At 37.0% G+C, this 21,471-nt stretch overlaps 1 protein-coding gene across 1 annotated transcript in view; it reads right to left on the reverse strand.

The window, feature by feature from the left end:
* Positions 1–4,454: 4,454 nt before the first annotated feature.
* The window catches only part of RANBP2 (RAN binding protein 2), a 66,871-nt gene continuing 49,854 nt past the window's right edge, over positions 4,455–21,471 (reverse strand). The window contains 9 exon segments of the mRNA XM_006883824.1: positions 4,455–4,760; positions 5,088–5,422; positions 5,556–5,829; positions 6,780–6,922; positions 9,385–9,486; positions 11,857–12,073; positions 12,870–13,048; positions 13,662–13,736; positions 14,348–14,518. Of these exon segments, the coding sequence (XP_006883886.1) occupies positions 4,455–4,760; positions 5,088–5,422; positions 5,556–5,829; positions 6,780–6,922; positions 9,385–9,486; positions 11,857–12,073; positions 12,870–13,048; positions 13,662–13,736; positions 14,348–14,518 (1,802 nt within the window).

Consider the following 21,471-nt stretch of genomic DNA (forward strand, 5'->3'; position numbering starts at 1 on the left):
ATCCATTTTGGTCTTTTCTTCCTCTTCTGTCTTTGCAATGACCGTTTGCACTCTTCCTGGATGATACCCTTGATATCCTCCCACAACTCATCTGGCTTTCGCTCATTAGTGTTCAAAGCCTCAAACTCTCTCCAGCCTCACTTCTGTCACTAAGTCCATAGTTTCTACTTCCTTGTTCCCAGTTTTTGCATTACCATCATCAATTATTAATGAATCTTGGTTGCATGTCCCATCATTTTCAGACTGCAAAAGTGGGTAGAAATCTTTTCTTGGCTTTAGTTGTCGATGCATATATTTAAATAAGTGATATTGGCAGGTCTTCTTGTTTGCATATGGATAGTATCCTGTCATAACATTATACTTCAGGATGGATATAGAAATGGTACTTTCTTACTTTGAATGCAACTTTTCCACTTTTTCATGGAAAAATTAATTTTTCAACAACTTGGAACACTTGATTGTGCTCATGCAAAACCTATACCTAGACCAAAAAAAGCAGTTGTCTTAATATAACAAGGGAACACTGCATGGCTCAAAATCAAGGATTGTGTCAGAAATGTGTCCTTTCTCCATACCTTTTCAATTTTTATGTTGAACAGATTGAGAGGCTAGATTTTTATGAACAATGTGGCATCACAATTGAAGACATAAATAACCTGCATTATGCAGATGATACAGCCTTGCTTATGGCAACTAAGGATGGCCTCAGGCACTTGCTGCAGATCAAGGACTGCAGCCTTCACTATGGATTGTATTTCAGCATCAAGAAAGATCCTTACCACCAGGCCAATAGGTAGCATTATGATAGACGGAGAAAAGATTGACGTTGTTAATGATTTGGAGTCTCCCTCCACTCTGGAAGTTGGCTGGCTGACATTGTGGTGGTGGTGGTCTCACCTTTGTAAGAAGTTTCTGGGGTCCATTTGTCTGTTACTGTTCTGACTGGGGGCAAAGGCCAAGGCCTACTCAAGGGTGTGACTTTAAAATCCTGTAGGGCCCTCAGGCCTGCTGTCTTCAAACCTATTTTTAATTGTTTTTGGTCATTCTTCTAGGTCGTATAGACCTGGTCTGTCCATTTGCCGTACAGAGGTTAACGCATGGTGTCTGTGAAGCTGAACATTGACACTGATGTGTCAAATGTGAGAATGGTTACCCATGGTGGAGAGTGTTTGGTAAAGCTCCCCAATTAAAACAAGCTTGAAAGCAGGAGTGGCATCCACTTCTGAAATAGCTTGCCTACTGAACCCTATGAACCTGGAGAAAGAATGAAAGTTATACAGGTGTCCAGGTCTTTCATTCATAGGGTCAGTTTAAGTTGCCCATGACTCATAAGCATTTAACAATAATGATTTCATCTTACTCAGATCCAATCAACACTCTAGATAGCAGCAATCAAGAAATCAAGATGAGTTGCACTGAGACAATGTGCTGCCAAGGACCTCTCCAGAGTGCTAAAAAGCAACAATGTCAAGTCTTAAGACTAAGGTGCACTGACCCAAGCCAGTCTTCTCAACTGTAGTGATTAAAGGTGAACAGGAAAAAATTGATGTCTTTGAGTGGTGGTGCAGAAGTGTTGAACATACCAAACACAGACTGCCTAGAGAACAGGTCTGTCCTGGAGAGCATGAAACTTGTCCTGGAGAAATGTGGCATAAAGCTTGTTATAAATATGTTTTATGAATACAGTATGTTACGAATGTAGTAGATGCAACCTACAGTATGATTTTAGTATGTCTTTGAAATACTAATGAAAAAGGCAATTTTCAGGTCATTTTTGTCAAAATTTTGGTCCAAGTAGAAATTTTAGGTGTTTTATATTCCTAATATTAATGCTTTCAGATAATGAAGATAGCAAGCGTGAAACATTTCTTAAAACACTTGAATATACGCGATCCATAATTCTTTTTTAAAGGTTCTAGTAGTTCAGTTGATAATACTTAGGGTAGTTTACACTTCGGATATGTGGCTTCAGCGATCAAGTGGGTTTATAGAGCATTCCATTATTCACTGCCCACACAAACTACACTCTCTCCTTGCCTCAGTTGACTAATGTTTTAATGGGTAATTAACTGTAGGACAGCTCACTTCCAAATCCCCAAGAAACAATGAATAAATCAAACTGCTTCCTTACTTCACAAAATTTGGTCATTTCACTAGAATACAGAAGGGTGCAGGACAGTCACTATAGTGTTATTTCTCTTTTTTTATTTATTGTTTATATAGGGAACTTTGATGGCCTAGTGGTAAGAAGCTGCACTGGAGTCCCAAAGAAACATCATTCAAAGCCACCAGTTGCTTCTACAGGATAAAGCTTGGCATTCTCCACACATGCCTCTGAAAACCTGCTAACGGGTCAGATCCTACTCAACAGACCACCACGGTAACATATGGAGGGAGTAAGGCAATCCCATTACAAATAAGATTTCATTCTAACAGTATCTTTAAGTCAAATTTGTAGACAAAAATGAACAGGTGAATATGGTTCTTACTTAGCCTTTAGGGTGAGAAGCCCTGAAGGCATAGGTCACAAACTTTAAAGAGTGGTAGTTTAAACCCACCAGCCACTCCCTGGGAGATGAAACGGTCTGCATCAATAAATATTTATAGCCTTGGAAAGTCTATGGGGCGGTTTACCCTGTCCTGTAGGGCAAGAAAAGGCTCAAAAGGCTTTTCAATGATTTAAAAGCATGTGCAGCAATTATGATGAATTTGTTGTGGGGAAAAGTTTGGTTCCATCATTTCCCACTGAGAGCCAATTTATATAATGTTGTACATCATGGAATCAGAACTGACCCATAGCTGACCTTTCAGTGGGTTTTCAAAGGCAGTTAATCACACAGGAGACTGCCCATCCTTCTCCTGTGGAGCAGCTGGTGGCTTATGCCTTCAGGATTGCAGTGCAGCTACTTGCCACTAGACCACCAGTGCCTAATATTATTAAACAGCAAAAATTATGAGGGCATCCATAGGTGGGAACTCAACTGTACACAAAATTTTACACCCTATGTGAATTCTCTGTAGATCTTAGTAATAGAAAGACAAAAATACCCTCTTCAACAGCTTAACTTTCAGTATTACGCATTTCCAATTTTTCTATATCTATCAGACTGTAATTACTATAGAGTCATAACTCACTGTTACCCTCCAGCAGGTTTTCAGAGGCTGGAAATCACATGGGAAGAGACTGTCAATCTTTCTGCTGTGGACCAGCTGGTGGATTTGAACTCCATGCCTTTTTGGATGGCAGTGAAACTCCTTACCACTCAGCCACCAGAGCTCCTTTTTCTTTTTTTTTTTTTCTATAATTATATTTTATTAATTTTTACAGAGATTTTGGGCTTCTTTTTCAACAGCTTGCTTAACTTTTGATACTAGCCATTTCCAAAGATAATATTTTAATGTACTTGAGAAGAATCACTTTCTTGGGAATTCTAGAAATTGCATGGCTATTTTGAACTTTTTTAGCCTTTAACTTTCATCCTTACTTTATGTCTGATTTTAGAATGAGTGAACAGACAACTAGATGCACAAGTAATGAATTTTTAAATGTCGTAACTGTTATCAATGTCACTTTATTTCTGCTACAAAATTCACCAGAAAAAGGTACTGCAACATTCTAGTATAAAGCAAATCTTTAACCAAACAACATGGTATAGACCTTTTAAAAATATTCTTATTTTATCACAATTACTGCAAAGGGGGGGAAAAAAAATTCAAGTTCTAGTATCAGAACCAAGCTGCAGTTTCTGAGGTAGTAGAAACAGATGACATAAGTTTTTAAAATAAAGCAACAAGACCTCTAAAGAAATAGTTAACTTGTTGAAAATGTAAAAAATTAATGCCTTTGAAAGGGCACAAGCAGCTACATATCATTTCAAGAAAAGGTATTCTACTAAAGTAACTATACAGGTGGTGCAAGGATTATAGAAGAGCACTTTGGTTAAGTCTCTAGACTCTCTGGCTCTACCCATTCATAAATGAATTTCTATGTACAAATAAACACACAAATAGTTAAGATTATGACATATATTTCCAATCTTAAAAATAAAAATCAAGTTGTGGTCCTTTTATTCAAAAGGTAAGCATATCCATGCAGGAAGTCCAAATATCTTAAAAAGAATTAAAATTAAATTGCATATATCATATCCTTTCAATATTTTAAGATAGTCTATTGCTTTTAACAAGATTAGTATTCCATTTTTAATACAAATATGTCAAGAGTACATAAACACAAGTATACCCTGAAATACACCAGTGTTTAAACTTTGATTTCACACCATGCAAAGTCAATTATAACACACAAAAAATGGTAACAGCTATAAGCTGCAATTTTACATTTATACATTGGAAACGTTCATTTTCAAAAGCTGAACATAATTACCGTATTGTCTGTAACAGCTAAGCTTCAATTTAACTGTTGATACAGATAAAATTTACTATGAAAAACAATGATTTTATATTTGTCCACATTCTGTGATAGTAATTCTCCGACTAACCAACCCTTTTGGAGAACCAAATGATTCTATTTTTTTCACAGTATCCATGCCATCCTTAACAAACCCAAATACTACATGTTTAAAGTCCAAATGTTCTGCTTTTTTCAACGTTATGAAAAACTGAGAATTGTTGGTATCTCGGCCCCGATTTGCCATAGATAGTAAACCAGGACCAGTATGTTTCACATTAAAATTTTCATCTTCAAAATTATCTCCATAAATGGATCGTCCTCCTGTTCCATCATGTCTTGTAATATCTCCCCCCTGGAAAAAAATATTCCAATTAGTAGGATTTCTGAATAAAAATTATCCACTACAGGAGAAGATAACTTTCTTAATAGTTTGAAAATGAAGAGGTCTTCTTCCCACCCTCAATTTCTAATAGGTACCAAGGATATCAAATGTAAATTATTTGAAGTTGACAATAAACTATTGTGGGGAGATGTAGAATTATGGATGGTGCTAAAACTACATAAGGTATGGAAAAGCTACATGAATAAAGGGTTTGGGGAAGGGAAGCATTCAAATTTCCCAAGTCTGTGCAGTGCTTCCTTCTAGCCTTCAATTTTAATATATACAATTGATACTTACCTGACAAACAAAATCTGGAATTACTCTGTGGAAAATGGAGTTTTTGAATCCAAAGCCTTTCTCTCCAGTGCATAGTGCTCTGAAGTTCTCAGCCGTTTGAGGAACAATGTTTGAAAATAATTCCATGGTTATACGTCCTAGAGGTTCATCATCGGCACAAATATCAAAAAACACCACAGGATTTGTTTCCTTGGATAATTCTGCTGCGAGGGATACTTGTCCTTTCTGGAGTTTCAATAAATTCTGTTGGCATTCTTCAAATTTTTTCTTAAAACAATCAGCCATTTCTTTAGTTTTGAATCTTACTGCAAGCTGTTCCACTTTTGCTTCGCCATCTATTGAAGGGGGCGGGGCAACCCAACAACACAGTAATATTATTAGTAGTAATTTATAAGATGTATTATATATGTTATAGATAGATGATTAAAAAGTTTACAAAATTAAAAATAACTGACTATATGAACTTACCAGCATAATCTGAGGCAGTCCAAACTAAAGCATTATTTGAAACATTTAACGGCTTTAATTCCATTGTTTTGGTAATAACATGGTTTGCACACACTTTAAAGACCTGGTCTCTCCTCATTAGGATCCTGTAATAATTCTTCATTGTGTGCCAAAGAATCTTTATATCTCCAACACCACGTTCTTTCCACTGGCTGACATCTCGATCCCATCTATAAAGTTTGGCTCTCTCTTTAAATAAAATTTCTTCATCTTCTTCACCAGATTTTACTTCTACCTGTAAGAAGAAATTATTTATAAGCTGTTTCAATAGATGACAATGATACAAATTTAAACCTTTACATCGAGATATAAGATGCTGGCAGTTAGGACTATCTGTTTTGGATAAAGCAGTGTAAATTTGTGTTTTCTATTTTCTGTCCTTTTGGAAATTAAATGGCTTTCGTGATACAATTTTTAAAAGTCTATCATTGAAGAGAAGTATTAACTACTTACCGCAATTTAAAAACTACAAAGTAATTGTCTAAAACAACATTCTTTTCCAGAAAATCTATTACTTTTTATTGAAAAACTTCTTGCAAGCATAAAACTAAATTTTGTTCCTATCCTTTTAATCCATAGCCCTCAAGCCCGTCTTTCATTGTTTTTATTCAGACATTCCTCTAGGTCGTATAGCCCTGGTGTACAAGTTGCCATACAGCGGTAACTTGTCGTTGCTGTGAGGCCGAACACTGTGACACTGATGTGTCAAAAGTGTTAATGGTTGGTTACCCAATGCTGACAGAGAGTGGGGTGGAGCTCCCCGATTAAAACAAGCTTGGAAGAGGAGTGGCATCCACTTCTGTAACAGCTTGCCTCCGGAAACCCTATGAACTTGGACAAAGGATGAAAGACACCCAAGCGTTAAGGACTCTCCTTCATAGGGTCGCTATGAGTCGCCTGCGACTCAGTGGCACTTAACGACAACCACCACCACCACCCTCAGAATTATGCTAAGAACAATCCTGATATTTAACTAGATTTTAAGGATTATTTTAGTTACAGAATTTATGAAGCATGTATATACCAAATTTCAAAAATATTTGTTTTTATTATAAAAAGGGTTAACTTCTAATAAACAGCTTCTACTTCAAAATTATAAACACCCAGAAATGCATAGTTAATCCTACAAACTATAAATTTTAAACTGAAAATGAGAAATCCGTTTTTTTCATTTTTGAAAATTACCTCTGGTAATGACACTATTGGTTCAAAATGGATATCTTCATTATGTACTTCTTCATCACTACCATCTTCATCCTCACCAGTTTTACTTGTTGACTTTGTCCCAAAGACAGCTGCTCCAGTATTTGCCCACTGGAAATTTTTATCTGGTAAATAAATTAGGATTATTTAAACAGTACTTTAAAAAGCTCCTTATTAGAGAAGCTGTGGTATATTCGCACAAGGGACTACTATGCAGCACTAAAAAACAAGGAACTCATGAAATATACAAAATGGGTGACCCTGAAGGACATTATGTTGAGTGAAATATCTCAGTCACAAATACTGCATAATGCCACTGTTAGAAAACAGGACTGAGATCGGGGTTGAGGGGAAACTAAGAAAAGAGGAGATAAATAATGTATACTGCATTGAAACAGATGAGGGAGAAAACTGTTTAAAAGGGATTCATGATTAGACAGTATTTGCATGACAAGAGTCCAGAATAAAAGCTCCATGGTAAAGTGAACTGGGGCAGGGATTTTATAACAATGAAAGAATTTTTTTTTCTTTTCAAAGAGAAAAGCGAACTAGGGGGAAGGGTGGGCAGGGAGAAAACTTAGCAACAATGAATGAATGGAAATCCAAGTTCTATCAATTTTTTTTTAAAAAAGCCCTTTATTTCTTCTTGGATTACATTATTATACCTTTAGTTTTCAACCATGTGCCATATACTTATTCCAGTAAATGTATTTAAATTATTCTTGCTCATTATATAAGCACATAATACTTTACACACTTGGTACTGTTTATTCTTGGAGATAAAAAGTTAAAAGTCTTTGCTTATAGGAAAAGCAGTACTAAACATCCAGAAAGGAAAGATTTTTTTAAAAATGCAGTACCAAAAAATATAGTGGATTAAAAGGGGGGGAAAAATTGCAATACCTCAACACTTTCCATTTAGCTCATTTCTCCTCCCAGATAATTAACAGTATGAAAGTTTTTTTCTTTTTACCACTTTAGGAATATTACTTTTTATCTTCTAATACTCTCAAAATGGTCAAATCTTTGTGTTCCAAAGTCAGTCACAGCATCCTTATGTTTAAAGCTTCTTAACTTCAAAGTATCAACATAATTTATAATAAACTATGAGAAAACCCTTTTTATTAAGGAATACTACCAGGCTAACTGACTGGAAGAGATCTCTATTTATTCCCATTCCAAAAATAAATGACCTAAGAGTGTGGAAATTAGTGAACAATATCACTATTACACACACAAGCAAAATCCTACTGAAGATCCAAAAACGACTGGAACAGTACATGGTCAGAGAACTGCCAGAAGTACAGGATGGAATTAAAAGGGGTCATGGCACTACAGACATTATCGCCAACATTAGATGGAACTTGGCTGAAAGCAGAGAGTACCAGAAGAATGTCTGTTTCATAGATGATGCAAAGGCATTGGACTTGTGAATCACAACAAATTGTGGCTGACTTGAGAAGAATGGGAATCCCACAACACCTGATTGTGTGCATGTGAAACCTAAAATCAGGAAGCAGTCCTCAGAACAGAGCAAGGAAACACTGCATGGTTCAAAATCAGAAAAGTCTATGTCCTGTCTCTATACCTTTTTAGTCTACATGCAGAACAGATCATTTGGGAGGCTGGGCTTTTATGAGAAGGAATGTGGCATCAGGATTGGAGGAAAACTCATCAAAACCTATACTATGCAGATAACACGACCTTGCTTGCTGAAATGAGGATCTGTTGGTCCAAGACCTACTTACTGTAGGTCAAAGACTGTAGTCTTCAATATGGATTGAAGCTCAACATCAAGAAGACAAAGATTCTCACCACTGGGCCAATTGACAGCATCATGATGGATGGAATAAAGTCTGAGGTTAAGAACTTTGACTTGCTCAGCTCCACAGTCATCACTCTTAGCACCAGCATTCAGGAAATCAAAAGACCAACGGCACTGGGAAAATCTGCTGTTAGGAACCTCTCGAGAAGCAATGATGTCAGTCTAGAGACTAAGGTGAGCTTGATCCAGGCCATGGTCTCTGTAATTACTTGCTATCCATCAGAAAGCTGGTCAACAACTAAGAATGACAAAAGAATTATTGATGCCTCTGAGTTATTTTGCTGCAGACAAGTACTAATCATACCATGGACCGCTAAGAAAACAAATAAGTCTGTCTTGGAGAGGGTGAAACTAGGCTGCTCCTTGGAAGCAAGGATTCTGAAGCTGCATCTCACATACTTTGGGCATGTGGTCAAGAGGACCAGTACCTGGAGAAGGACATCATGCTTGGAAGGGTGGAGGACAGCTCAGGAAAGAAAGACGCCAGATGAGATGGACGGATACAGTAACTGGGGTAATAAGTGTAGGTGTGTCAGAGTCGTCTAGACTGGCACAATAGTACACAGGGTCTCTATGATTTGCAGGTGACTAGACAGCACATAACAACAAAGAGGTAACCACAGAAGCCCTTCCTTAATAAAATTATGAAATAGAGAGGTGGGGCAAAGATGTCACTTCCAATTATAACACTGTGGCAAAGGACTTGTTCTGTTACAGTTATGCTTGATTCTATAACACAAATCTCTCTCCTCTTAATCTTACCTTTAGAACCAAAAGCAAAATCCCCAGAACTACTGGAAGCCAAGTCTGCAAATGACAGTCCTGTGCTACTTCCAAATCCAAATGGAACTGTTGTGCTTTCCACTGGCAAAAGAAAGCAACAGTTTAGTATTTCACATTAAACTTTACCTGGGATCAGCTCTTTGTACAGGGAAAACCATTACCTTCTGTTTATTTTTTAAGAAAAGTTATGAACTCTATCTAATTCTGATTTTAAGCACAATTAAATTTGTAAGAGTTATTATTACCAATAAATACCAAAAGAATGACACAAAAATTATTTTTAAAGATAGGATACACAAGTGTCTATATTGAGCCAGATAGAAAACGAGGAATATTCTGCTTTATGAGGTTCTTCTATAATCTAAAAATGAGCCCTGGTTGCTAACCTAAAGGTCAGCAGTTGGAAGCCACCAGCTTGCTCCATCCATGGAAGAAGATGTGACAGCTAGCATCTCTAAATGCAGCCTTAGAAACCCCATGGAGCAGTTCTGTTTTGTCCTATAGGAATACTATGTGTTAGCAATGACAGAGAAGGGTTCTATAATCAAACATTCTGCCAAATGTCAAAGAATTTTGTCTTCCAATTATGGTGTAAGATCACTATTATAAAAAATTAAGGAAAGGATGAAAAAGAATCATTCCTGACTGATTAGTAGAAATGAGGAAGGATAGTGAGGGAGTAAAAAATAAATAAGCTAGGTGAAGGAAAAGTAGTATGTAATAAGGAGCTGGAATAGCCACTGTAATTAATATTATAAAAAGTTTCAAAAAAATTGTAATAAAGGACTTTCTGTAGTAAACAGACAAAAACGAAATAAAGTCATGAGAAGTCTAGTGCTTTTATATTAATTCTGCAATATGAAAATGCATTCTATGCTTTTTCTTTTCTTAGGAAAATGTATGGGGTTTCTGGTCTCTGGTTTAAGGATTAGGGACTCTGTTAGCTTAATGGTACAGAGCTGCACTGACAACCCAAAGGAATGCAGGAGGGATCCATCAGCTGCTCCAAGGGAGAAAAGAAAGGCAATCTTCTCCCATGTGATTTACTGATGCTAAAAAGCCTGGAAGGTCAGCTATGAGTTAGTTCCACCTCAACAGTACATTAAAAACCTAACAGGGAGTTATGCTGCTAACTCACTGGCTGTGACTGTCTGGCAGTTCAATTTTCCAGTGGATCTGCAGATAAAAGATGTACAGTGTCTTACTGGGCAACTTGACCTCAGAAACCCACTCAATGTCAGCTTTTAAGTCAGTTCTGACTCAGACAACAATGAATTTGAGTTTGAGCATATTCTAGTCATCTCTGGACAGCCAGAGAATAATTTTGCCATCAATTTTGCAATTCCCACAGAAACATATCATTAGGTCTTTTTTCCAAAGGAGCTGCTGGTAGTTTCACAGCAGTGCACTACCGGGGGCTCTGTGCACATGTACAATACAATTTACAGAGACCCCAAAAAACCAGCTGAGATAAAAATGCAAGGGAGAAGAAATAACAAATGTGAAGACACTAAATGAGATGGATTGACTCTGTGAGTGGGGTAATGGGGTGTGTCAGAGACAAAAAGGTTAGTAAAGGGTAGAGCAGGGTTCAGAGCTGTTGTACATAGCCTTGCTATGAGTCGCAAGCAACTGGATGGCACATTAACAACTTGCTTCAACTAAATAATTAGCAGCCTATAAAGATGATAAAGGAAGACATTAAAGTTGCACAATACACAACACTCCTACTACAGTGTTTCTAAATTTACTCCCTGTATACTTTTATAAGAAGCTGCAAACAGAAGCAATTCAAATTTGCAAGCTGCTCCACAAGACAAAAATGGGCAGTCTCCTCTCATAAAGATATATAGCCTCAGAAACTCAGTGGAGGACTGCTGAGACAGAATCAACTGGAAGATAGATGGCTTGGTTTATACCTGTAATACTTTGAATATGTATGAATAATATTAAAATTCAGATAAAATTCCAATGAAAATAATATCACAAAGAAATTTGCCATATAAGCAAACCACTGTCCTTTATGACCAGGTGGACAAGAGCAACAATGCTTTGTACTCACCCATTAACTACAATTCTTAACAATATGAATATAGGGCTATTATCTGTTAGCATAGCAGTGTTGTTTACCATTGAGTCAGACCAACTCACAGCTGACCCTCCAGTAGGTATTCAGAGGCAGTAAGTCACATCCTTCTCCCATGAGGCAGCTGGTAGGTTTGAACCATGTGCCTTTGAGCCTATAGTACAGCTTCTTAGCAGTAGACTACCAAGTTCCACCAAATTATGGAAGTAGGATATTCTAATTATTATTTTTTAAGTTATACTGAAAGTGTTTAATGAATGGGAATTTTCAGATCTACCTTTACAAGTATATCTTCTCAAATATATATGTGTTCCTTAATCAAATGCATGCCTGCAAAGTTAATGTAAACATTTATCAAATTTTACCTTGGCTTGTACAGTCTGTATCAGTTTCTTTTTTTGTAGACAAATCTACAGGTTTGTCTTCAGTACCAGTAGAAATAGATAGTGAATTAACAGATTCTGTCACAGAATCAGGTTCTTCAGATTTACAGGTAAATGGAAAGGTCCTGTTTGTCCCACCTGTACACATACTGTCAGCCGTGCTAGTGACTGTTTTAGCAAGTTCTTCACTTTGGGATTTCTGCAAACAGAAGTCACAAGTTACTATTTCATTAAATGTTGACTGAGTTTCAAAAAGTATCATATACTGTATTTAAAAAGAAATTAAGAACTTCCATTTTGCAGACAAGAAGGAGTGAACAATTTCCATCCACTCCACCAATCCCTCCTATTAAACACCTCAATTGAAGCAAAGAAAGGGTCTCAAGAGTCTAATAAAAATATCATAGTGAGAATTCTATCATTTTTTTCCCCTTTTTGTCCAGGAACTGCCACTTATATGGTCAGAAAGGGCACTCAAAAGTCTCTTTTTCTATAGCAAGAGGTCTGGAAATAGGAACTAGAAAGGGGGGAAAAAAAGGGAAAGCAAAACGACAACTGTTAGAATTATCAGAAGAGAACCTTAAAGAAGCCATACTAGAAAAGCTCCGATTACTCATCAAATGAATTTTAAGATCTCAGCAAATAATTTAAAGGGGAAGTAAGAGAATTCTTAAACTGAAAAATAATAATTCTAGAATAAGCTAGCCCACATTAAAAGTGGACTCTCTGTTGTTACATTCTTAAGACTACACTCTACCCTAAGTTCCTAAAACCTAGCATGTATAGGAAGGAGTTTGTTTTGGCTTTTTTTATAGTCCTGAATGTAGAATAAGGTTATTTTTCTTCCCTAGCCGTACTTGATTAGGAGGCTCTGACCTAGGGAGATCTAATCCTTCTGTAAACCACTAACCTTTATTATCATTCTAAAGTTTAGTGAGAATATTCTAGTTTGTACTACACAAAGACAGTTGTCAAAACAATGAAGATAGTCTTACTTGAGCTTGCTGAACCTTTTGAAGCTCAGACTGAAAGTCTTCCCCATTTCCATTGTCCTCATCAGTATCACTGCATACTCCACAAAAAAATGTAGGTGGAAGCTTTAATGTATCTGCTTTTGCCTTCTCTTCAACTGTTGGTTTCTTTTCCCAAACAATAACACACTCTTTCTCATTATCTAAAAAATCAGTAGGATACACACACAAAAAAAACAATTAAGGGAAAGCAGAGTCTAGTTAGTCTACAACAATGGTCCTCAATGTCATCTACAAATAACAAGTCAAATAACAAGACCTGTGAAGCTAGACTGGGAACTCATTTTCATCTAATATAAATTATATAAACATACAGATGAAAGGTATGGTGGCCTCGTAATAATAACAAGTTGTGTTGTAATCCTAAAAACACGCAGTTCAACTCCACCAGCTGTTCTGCAGGACTATTAGCAATTTATTTATATGTGCGTGTGTGTGTGTATTTATATATACAATATAAAAAAATGTGTTTTTCACCTAATATCACTTTCAATATTTAAAATAGCCAAGTTTTTGTTATGTGCCATTGAGTCACCTACAACTCTGAAGCTGGCCCTGTCCTGAGCCAGTCTCACCGATTCCGCTACACCTACCCCCATTACCCAAGTTACTGTGTCAACCCATCTAATCAAGAGTCTTCCTCTCCTGCACTGTCCCTCATTCTGAGCATTATGTAAATAAATAGCACAAAAAGTCAGGTTAAGAGGCATTCTTTGAACAAGTATTTTTAGAAATTTTATTAATAATTTAACATACCTGCCTGGTTTTCTTCCAAGTCATCCAAATACAGTTTTCCATTCAGTTTCTTGACAGCTGTTTCAAAATCTTCATCTGAAAGTGTAATTGATTAAAGAATTTGTGTAACTGGGAGTTTCTATCCAGAAATCTAACAATTTTTTTTTTTTCATTTTCCCTCACTCCTCACGTGAAAATAGCAACCAATTTTGCCAATTCTATATTGCTAAATAGTCTTTCTATGACAGAGTTTTAATTTTAACTCTCTTCAAGTTTGAACCTTTCTAACACTGAGTTCATCTGAACACCAGACCCCACAACCCAATCTTCTACATCACCACCTAAGTGACACACTTCTAAATATTTTTAATATATAACATCTTTGTTTATAAAAAACATGACAAAGTTTTCTGTAATCTGACCTGCGCATGCCTCTCTCACCTCTGTTAACACTATAGAAAAATTATGACTCCTTTCAAGTCTCTCAAAGACTTGTACACAGTATGTACACAGTTACTATCCAATAAATTCTTATTGAAGAAATTTATTTTAATCAGTACATTGACTACACAGATGTAGGGTCATTATTTACTTACACATAGAACAATCCTATGTTTTAGAAGGCTTTTATAATTTGATTTAATGATACCTTCAAGCAATACAATTAGCATGGGACCACAGTGTGTGTAAATTAACAAAACATTTACCATCCTCTTCTTCCTCACTAACATAATCTGGTTTGTTCTTATAGCAGAAGAAAGTTAGAGGAAGTTTAAGTTTGGTTGCAAGGGCTTTTTGCTCAGGAGTTGGCATTAGCTCATACACAATGAAAATTTCATCATCTGAAGGAGGATCTTCTGGTTTTACCTGCTCTTCTGCTGTAACAGAAGAAAAATTAAAAATATTTTATTCAAATACTGACATCAATATTATAAGTTTAAAATCATAAAAGTGACATATAGATTAAAATAGCATAATAAAAAAACACTTATGTGGGATAAAGCTCTATAAGAGTCACAAATTAATGGCCTTTAGTATTCTAACACAAACCTTACTGAAGATAGAATCTTTTTAAAAATGAAAACTTATTTACTAGTTTTTCTATTTAACAAGTATTAAAAGTACTCTACTGCCATAACCACAACAGTTCAGTAAAATAACCATGCATTGCAGCAAATGAGTCTTAAAAGCAAAGATTAGTATAAAATGAAGCTAACACAAAGCCAACCTTGATTAGTTCCTAGATTATTAACAATTTCCAACCACAAAAGATGATTAGGGTTGTGTCCAATTTTGCATATTTATAAACATGATACTGGATAAATTTAAGTAAAAACTCATCCTATGAACTGTTGCTGTTATGTGCTGTCAAGTCGACTCTGACTCATAGTAAACCTGTGTACAATAGCTCTGAACCCTGTCCTATCTTGAGCCGTTTTCACTGTCTCAGACACACTTAACCCCATTACCTCGATTACTGTGTCAATACATTTCATCCTGGGTCTTGCTCCCTTGTTATGTCCCTCCACCCTTCCAAGCTTGAGTCCTTCTCTAAGGACTGGTACCGCCTGGTAACATGCTCCAAGTATGTGAGATGGAGCTTCAAAATCCTTGTCTCCAAGGAGCAACTTGGCTTTACCCTCTCCAGGACAGACCTGTCTGTTCTCTTGACAATCCATGGTCTATTTGCTCTTCTGCAGTACCACAACTGAAAGGCTTCAGGAATTCTTTTGTCATTCTTATTCATGGTCCAGATTTCTGATGTGTAGCAAGCAACTGTGAAGACTATACCGTGGATCAGGTGCACTTTAGTCTCTATAGTGACATCACTCCTCTTTAGCATTCTAGAGAAGTCCCTAAAAGCCTATTTTCCTAATGCAATTTGTCTTTTGATTTACTGACTGCTGATGCCAAGGGTGTTTAATTATGGAATCAATTAACCTTAAATTAACCATCTCAATCTCTTCTTCACCTATCATGGTGCTGCCAATTGGCCCAGTGGTGAGAATCTTTGTCTTCTTCATGTTGAGCTTCAGTCCCTATTTTAGGCAGCAGTCCTTGACCTTCTGCAGTAAATACTTCAGGTCCTCCTCAATTTCAGCAAGCAAGATTGTGTCATCTGCATAGCGCAGGTTGTCAATGAGTCTTCCTCCAATCCTGATGCCACACTGCTGCTCATAAAGCCCAGCCTCCAGAATGTTATATTCTACATATAAATTAAAAAGGTAAGCAGATAGAATGCATCCCTGATGCACCCCATTCTTGATTTTAATCCATACAGTTGTTTACTTGTTCTGTTTGACAACTGCTTCCTGGTCCAAGTACAAAGTCAAAGATAATTTCTAAAATGGAAAATCGAACTGTAAAAATATATACAAAATCTGTTCTGGTCTATAATTTTTGCAAAAGAAATTGATAAAGTAAGCCAGTCACAAAGTCTAGCATGTATCCATAGGGGCTAGGGACACAAACTCTTCAGAGTTATACATTCCAATGTAGTAACACCTAGCTGCCTGGGGCTATTAAGGATTTGAAATGTGCTTAATTCAAACTCAGGTATATTCTATCTAATACATGCTGGAATTAGGTCTGGGTTTTGGTTGTTTTTATTTTAATAAAGAAATAAATGTAAATCTCATTAGTAATCTTTCTATAGTATTTAGATAAAATGGCATTTGGGATATAGTTGTCAGGTACTGTGCAGAGTCAATGAACTCACAGAAACTGTACGTACAATACAGTGTAAGTCAGTCTGGTCTTGTACTGTCCTAATAATCTCTGCTGTGCTTAAACTTGTGGTATTAATCCATCTTTTGAGGGTGTTTCTTTCAGCATCTACTTTTCGAAGCATAATGTCCTTTTTAGACATTAGCTCTTTCTGGCAACATACCCAAAGTATGTTGACCAAATCTTACTATCTTTGCTTGAAAATACCATTATCATTGCACATTTTCTAGTCTATAGTCAATATTATTTGCCAACACATTATTCAAAGATATCAATTATTCTTCAGTATTCCTTAGTCACTGTCCAATATTCATCTGCATATAAAGTAAATGAAAGTACCCCAGAATGTATCAGATGCACCTTAATCTTTAAGCATACCTGCTCTTTAGCACATTACAGAGCTCAACTGACTGCAGATACGCCCAATGCAATGCATTGATCTCTTAACTGCTGTTTTCATGGAAACCAAGTAAATTAAGCCCCTGGCAACTTTTCTCCAATTATTACAATGTCACCCATTAGTTCAGATATTTTATGTTAAAGTATAATTCGTACTGAAGGCTAATTAAGATTAATCATCTCAAGAAAAATTTCAAGTCCTCATCACTTTCTGCAAGTAAGGCTTTGTCATCTACATTGTTGATGAGTCTTCTTCCACTCTTGATGTCACCTTCTTCTTCATATAGTCCACTTCCTCAAATTATTTGCTTAGCATACAAATTAAATAGCTATGGTGAAAAGCACAGCCTTGAGGCATATATTTTATGCTCTTAATCATGCAGTATCCTCTTGTTCTGCCTAAATGATTGCTTCTTAACTCATGAACAGAGGTTCTGCATACGCACAACAAATGTTCTGGAATTTTGATTCTTCACAATAGTATCCATGACTTATTTGATCCACAATACCAAATGTCTTTGCACAGTCAATAAAACACAAGTAAACATCTTTCTTGGGAGTCTCTGTTTCCAGTCACTATCCATCTGACATGAGCAATTCTATACCTCTTTCTACTGCCTCCACTAAACCCAGCTTGAATTTGTTACAGTTCCCTGTCAATGGATTGCTCAAGTCATTTTTCAGTATGTCTTCAATAAGACTATTTGTATGCTATATTTATTTTATGTTTAGAGTAGTGCCACATGATGTTTAAACATCTTTTGGGGGGACAGGCACAACTAGAATTGTACTGAAAACCCCAAGACAGGCAATTCTAATCCATCAGTTGCTACACTAGAGAATGATGGGCAATCTCCTCCCATGAGTTATACAGCGCATGAAAATATGGTGGAGGGTCAGCTATGAGGTAGTTCCATCTCCATGCCAGTAAGTTGAGTTGAATTGTTCTTGTTTGAAAATTTCCATCAGGAAGCTCAAGTGGCATAGCACATAATGAGTTGCGCTGCTAACCGAAAGGTTACAAATCTCTGTTGGTTCAAATCCACCAGTGACTCAAAGGAAGATGAACAGTCTCTTCCCAGTACCATTTACTAAGAACCTCAGAAATCTGCTAAAGGGTCACTATGAGTCAGACCAACTCTACGGCAATCAATCTAGGATCCACAGTGTCTATTACCACTTTTCTATAAAATGTACACTTCATTTATATTTCTAGGAAAATGCCCCTTTAAGAAAAAAAGGTAATTTAAAAATTCAAAAGAAAAAGAAAAAAGCGAGTAACAAGGAACCCTGGTGACAATCAGAGCCTTCATAGTATGGTGGTCAAAGTATCCAATTGCTAACAAAAAATTGGTGGTCTGAATGCACTAGCTACTACTAAGGAGAAAATAAGGCAATTTCCTTAAAATTTATGGACCCAGATATCCAGTGGGCAATTCTACTATGTACTACAGACAGGGTCATTACGACCTGGAAATGACTCAATGACAGTGGATTTTATGTAGGTGGCACAACAGTAAAGTACTTGGCTGCAAACCCGCTAACCAAAAGATACGAGGTCAAACTCAGCAATTATTGACTCTTTAATGATTATCACCATGGTAACCTCATGAAGCAGTTTGACCTAAAGTCTGAATCTATATGAAGCAGTGACTTTGGATTTATAGTAGCTAGTAAAATGATTCGTATACTTTAAAACTGAAGATTCCAATTATACAACTGACAATGTATAATAAATACAGTGGAGATATTCAAGATATGGGCACTAACAATGAATCTTCGTTTTCTGAATGTTGTTCTTAAGGCTCACTAATAGATTTCACTTCTACTCCATTATCAACAGCTATTTTCACTAGTGATCTGTGCTACATATACAAAGTACCAAGTTTATACTGGTGGCTGTGAATATTGAAGGGTATTTTCAAATATTATATTGTTCTATCCCACCTGAATTACAGAACCATCTCAGGAACAGGTTTGAGGCCTTGAACACTAATGAGCAAAGACCAGATGAGTTGTGGGAGGATATCAAGGGTATCATCCAGGAAGAGTGCAAATGGTCATTACAAAGAGAGAAGAGGGGGAAAAAAGACCAAAATAAATGTCAGAAGAAACTCTGAATATTGCACTGGAGCGCACAGGAGCCAAAACACAAGGAAGAATTCAAAATACTAAAGAGCTGAACAGAAGATTTCAAAAGGCAGCATGGGATGACAAAGCAAAATATTACAATGAAATGTGCAAGGAGTTGGAGTCAGAAAATCAAAAGGGCCGAACTCGCTCAGCATATCTTAAGCTCAAGGAACTGAAGAACAAATTCAAACCTCGAGTTGCTATAATCAAGGATGCTTTAAGCAAAATATGAAATAATCCAGAAAGTATTAAAAGATGGAAAAAATATACTGAGTCACTGTATCAAAAGGAATTAGCAGACACAGATGAATTTAATGAAACAACATGTGAGCAAGAGCCTATGGTGATGAAGGAAGTAGTTCAGGCTGCTTTGAAGGAAATAGCAAAAAATAAGGCCCCAGGAATACATGGTATACCAACTGACATATTTCAGCTAACAGATGCTGCCCTCCATGTACTCACCAAGTCAAGCCAAGAAATCTGGAGAACAACCACTTGACCAACTGACTGAAAGAGATATCTATTTGTTCCCATTACAAAGAAGGGTGACCCAACAGAATGTCGAAACTATAGAACTATATAGAAACTATAGAACTACAGAATATAGAATATTTATTTCACACGCAAGATTCTACTAATGATTATCCAAATCGACTGGAACAGCACATCAGCAGAAAACTGCAAGAAGTCCAGGCTGGGTTTAGAAGGGGTCGTAGTACTAGGCATATTGTAGCTAATGTTAGATGGGAAAGCAGGAAATACCGGAGGAAAGTCTTTCTGTGTGTCTTCGATTATGCAAAGGCGTTTGACTGTGTGGATAACAAACTGTGGCTGACTCTGAGAAGAATGGGAATCCCAAAACACTTGATCGTGCTAATGAAAAACCTATACTTGGACCAAGAGGCAGTCGTCAGAACAAAGCAAGAAAACACTGCATGGTTCAAAATTGGAAAAGGCGTACGCCAGGGATGGGTCCTGTTTTCATACCTTTTCAACCTATATGCAGAACAGATTATCCAGGAGGCTGGGCTCTATGAGGAGAAGTGTGGCATCAAGACTGGTGGAAGATCCATCAATAATCTGCGTTATGCAGATGACACAACCCTGCTTGGTGAAACTGAGGAAGACCTGAAATGCTTGCTGCAGAGGGTCAAGGACTGCAGCCTTCAATATGGATTGAGATTCAATGTCAAGACGACAAAGATTCTCACCACTGGACCAATTGGCAGCATCAGGATGGATGGTGAAGAGACTGAGACTGTCCACAGCTTTAGTTTGTTTGGCTCCACAGTCAACATTCTTGGCATCAGCAGACAGGAAATTAAAAGACATATTGCAATGGGTAAGTCTGCTGTTAGGGACCTCTCCAGGGTACTGAAGAGCAATGGGGTCTCTCTGGAGACTAAGGTGCGTCTGATACAGGCCATGGTCTTTGCTATCATTTGTTATGCATCAGAAAGTTGGACAATGACTAGGGAGGATAGAAGGAGAATTGGTGCCTTTGAGCTGTAGTGCTGGAGAAGAGTATTGAGGGTACCATGGACTGCTAAGGAAAACAGGTTCATCCAGGAGAGGGTTAAACCGGGTGGCTCCTTGGAGGCAAGGATTCTGGGGTTTTGTCTCACATTTTGGACAAGTTGTAAGGAGGGACCAGTCCTTGGAGAAGGGCATCATGCTTGGGAGGGTGGAGGGACAGCGCAGGAGCGGAAGACCCTGTACGAGGTGGACTGATTCAGTGACTGGGGTAATCATGATGGGTGTATTGGAGACAGTGCAAATGGCACAGGACAGAGCAGAGTTTAGGGCTGTTTTGCATAGGGTCACTATGAGCCGCAAGCGACTCGAAAGCACCTAACAACAACAACAACATATTGTTCTAAGTCAGACCCAAAAATAGCCCCAGAGTGACACCTACTTGTTTCATGATTAAATACACACTGCCACCATCACATGTTTAGACACAAGCAAACTTTAGTGACAAAAAATAAGGGTAAATAAAATAAATGTCTTCATGAACCTGTTCTGAAAATGAAACAGCATTTTTTAAATACAAAGCAGAAAAAAAAAGACCACCCTGATCTAATACAAATGTCTGACAGTTAAAACCAGAATATCCAAGTACATTAAAAGAAAGATAAAAAACAAAAACCCAAAATCATTAAAAGGTGTTATATAACCAGTCAAAAGGTATTTAGCTGTAACTAGCATTTTTCAACATGCATGTTCTATCCTTATCCAGCCACAGATACTTTGCTAAAGACTACCAGCTGCTAGGAACACAGGGGCCATCTCATATTGAGAATGCTAGCTCTATACCTTTGCTCTCAAGCTGTGAGGATGGGGTACTGGTCCAAAATGCCATTGGATTAGATTTAAAAAGGCTAAAATTAAATCCTAGAAAATAAAGAGCATTTGATTTTTTAACATTTTGAGAAACAGACTAAATAATGAGTTTCAACTATAAAAAAGCCAATGCCTCAATTTATAACAATTTGTTTCACAATAAAGAGCCCTGGTGACACAATGCTTAATGTGTCAGGCTGCTGAACAAAAGCAGTTCAAAGGAAGATGG

The sequence above is a fragment of the Elephantulus edwardii genome, unplaced genomic scaffold (assembly GCF_000299155.1).
Source record: "Elephantulus edwardii isolate Elephantulus edwardi_28Jun2011 unplaced genomic scaffold, EleEdw1.0 scaffold00030, whole genome shotgun sequence".
NCBI classification, from domain to species: Eukaryota; Metazoa; Chordata; class Mammalia; order Macroscelidea; family Macroscelididae; genus Elephantulus; species Elephantulus edwardii.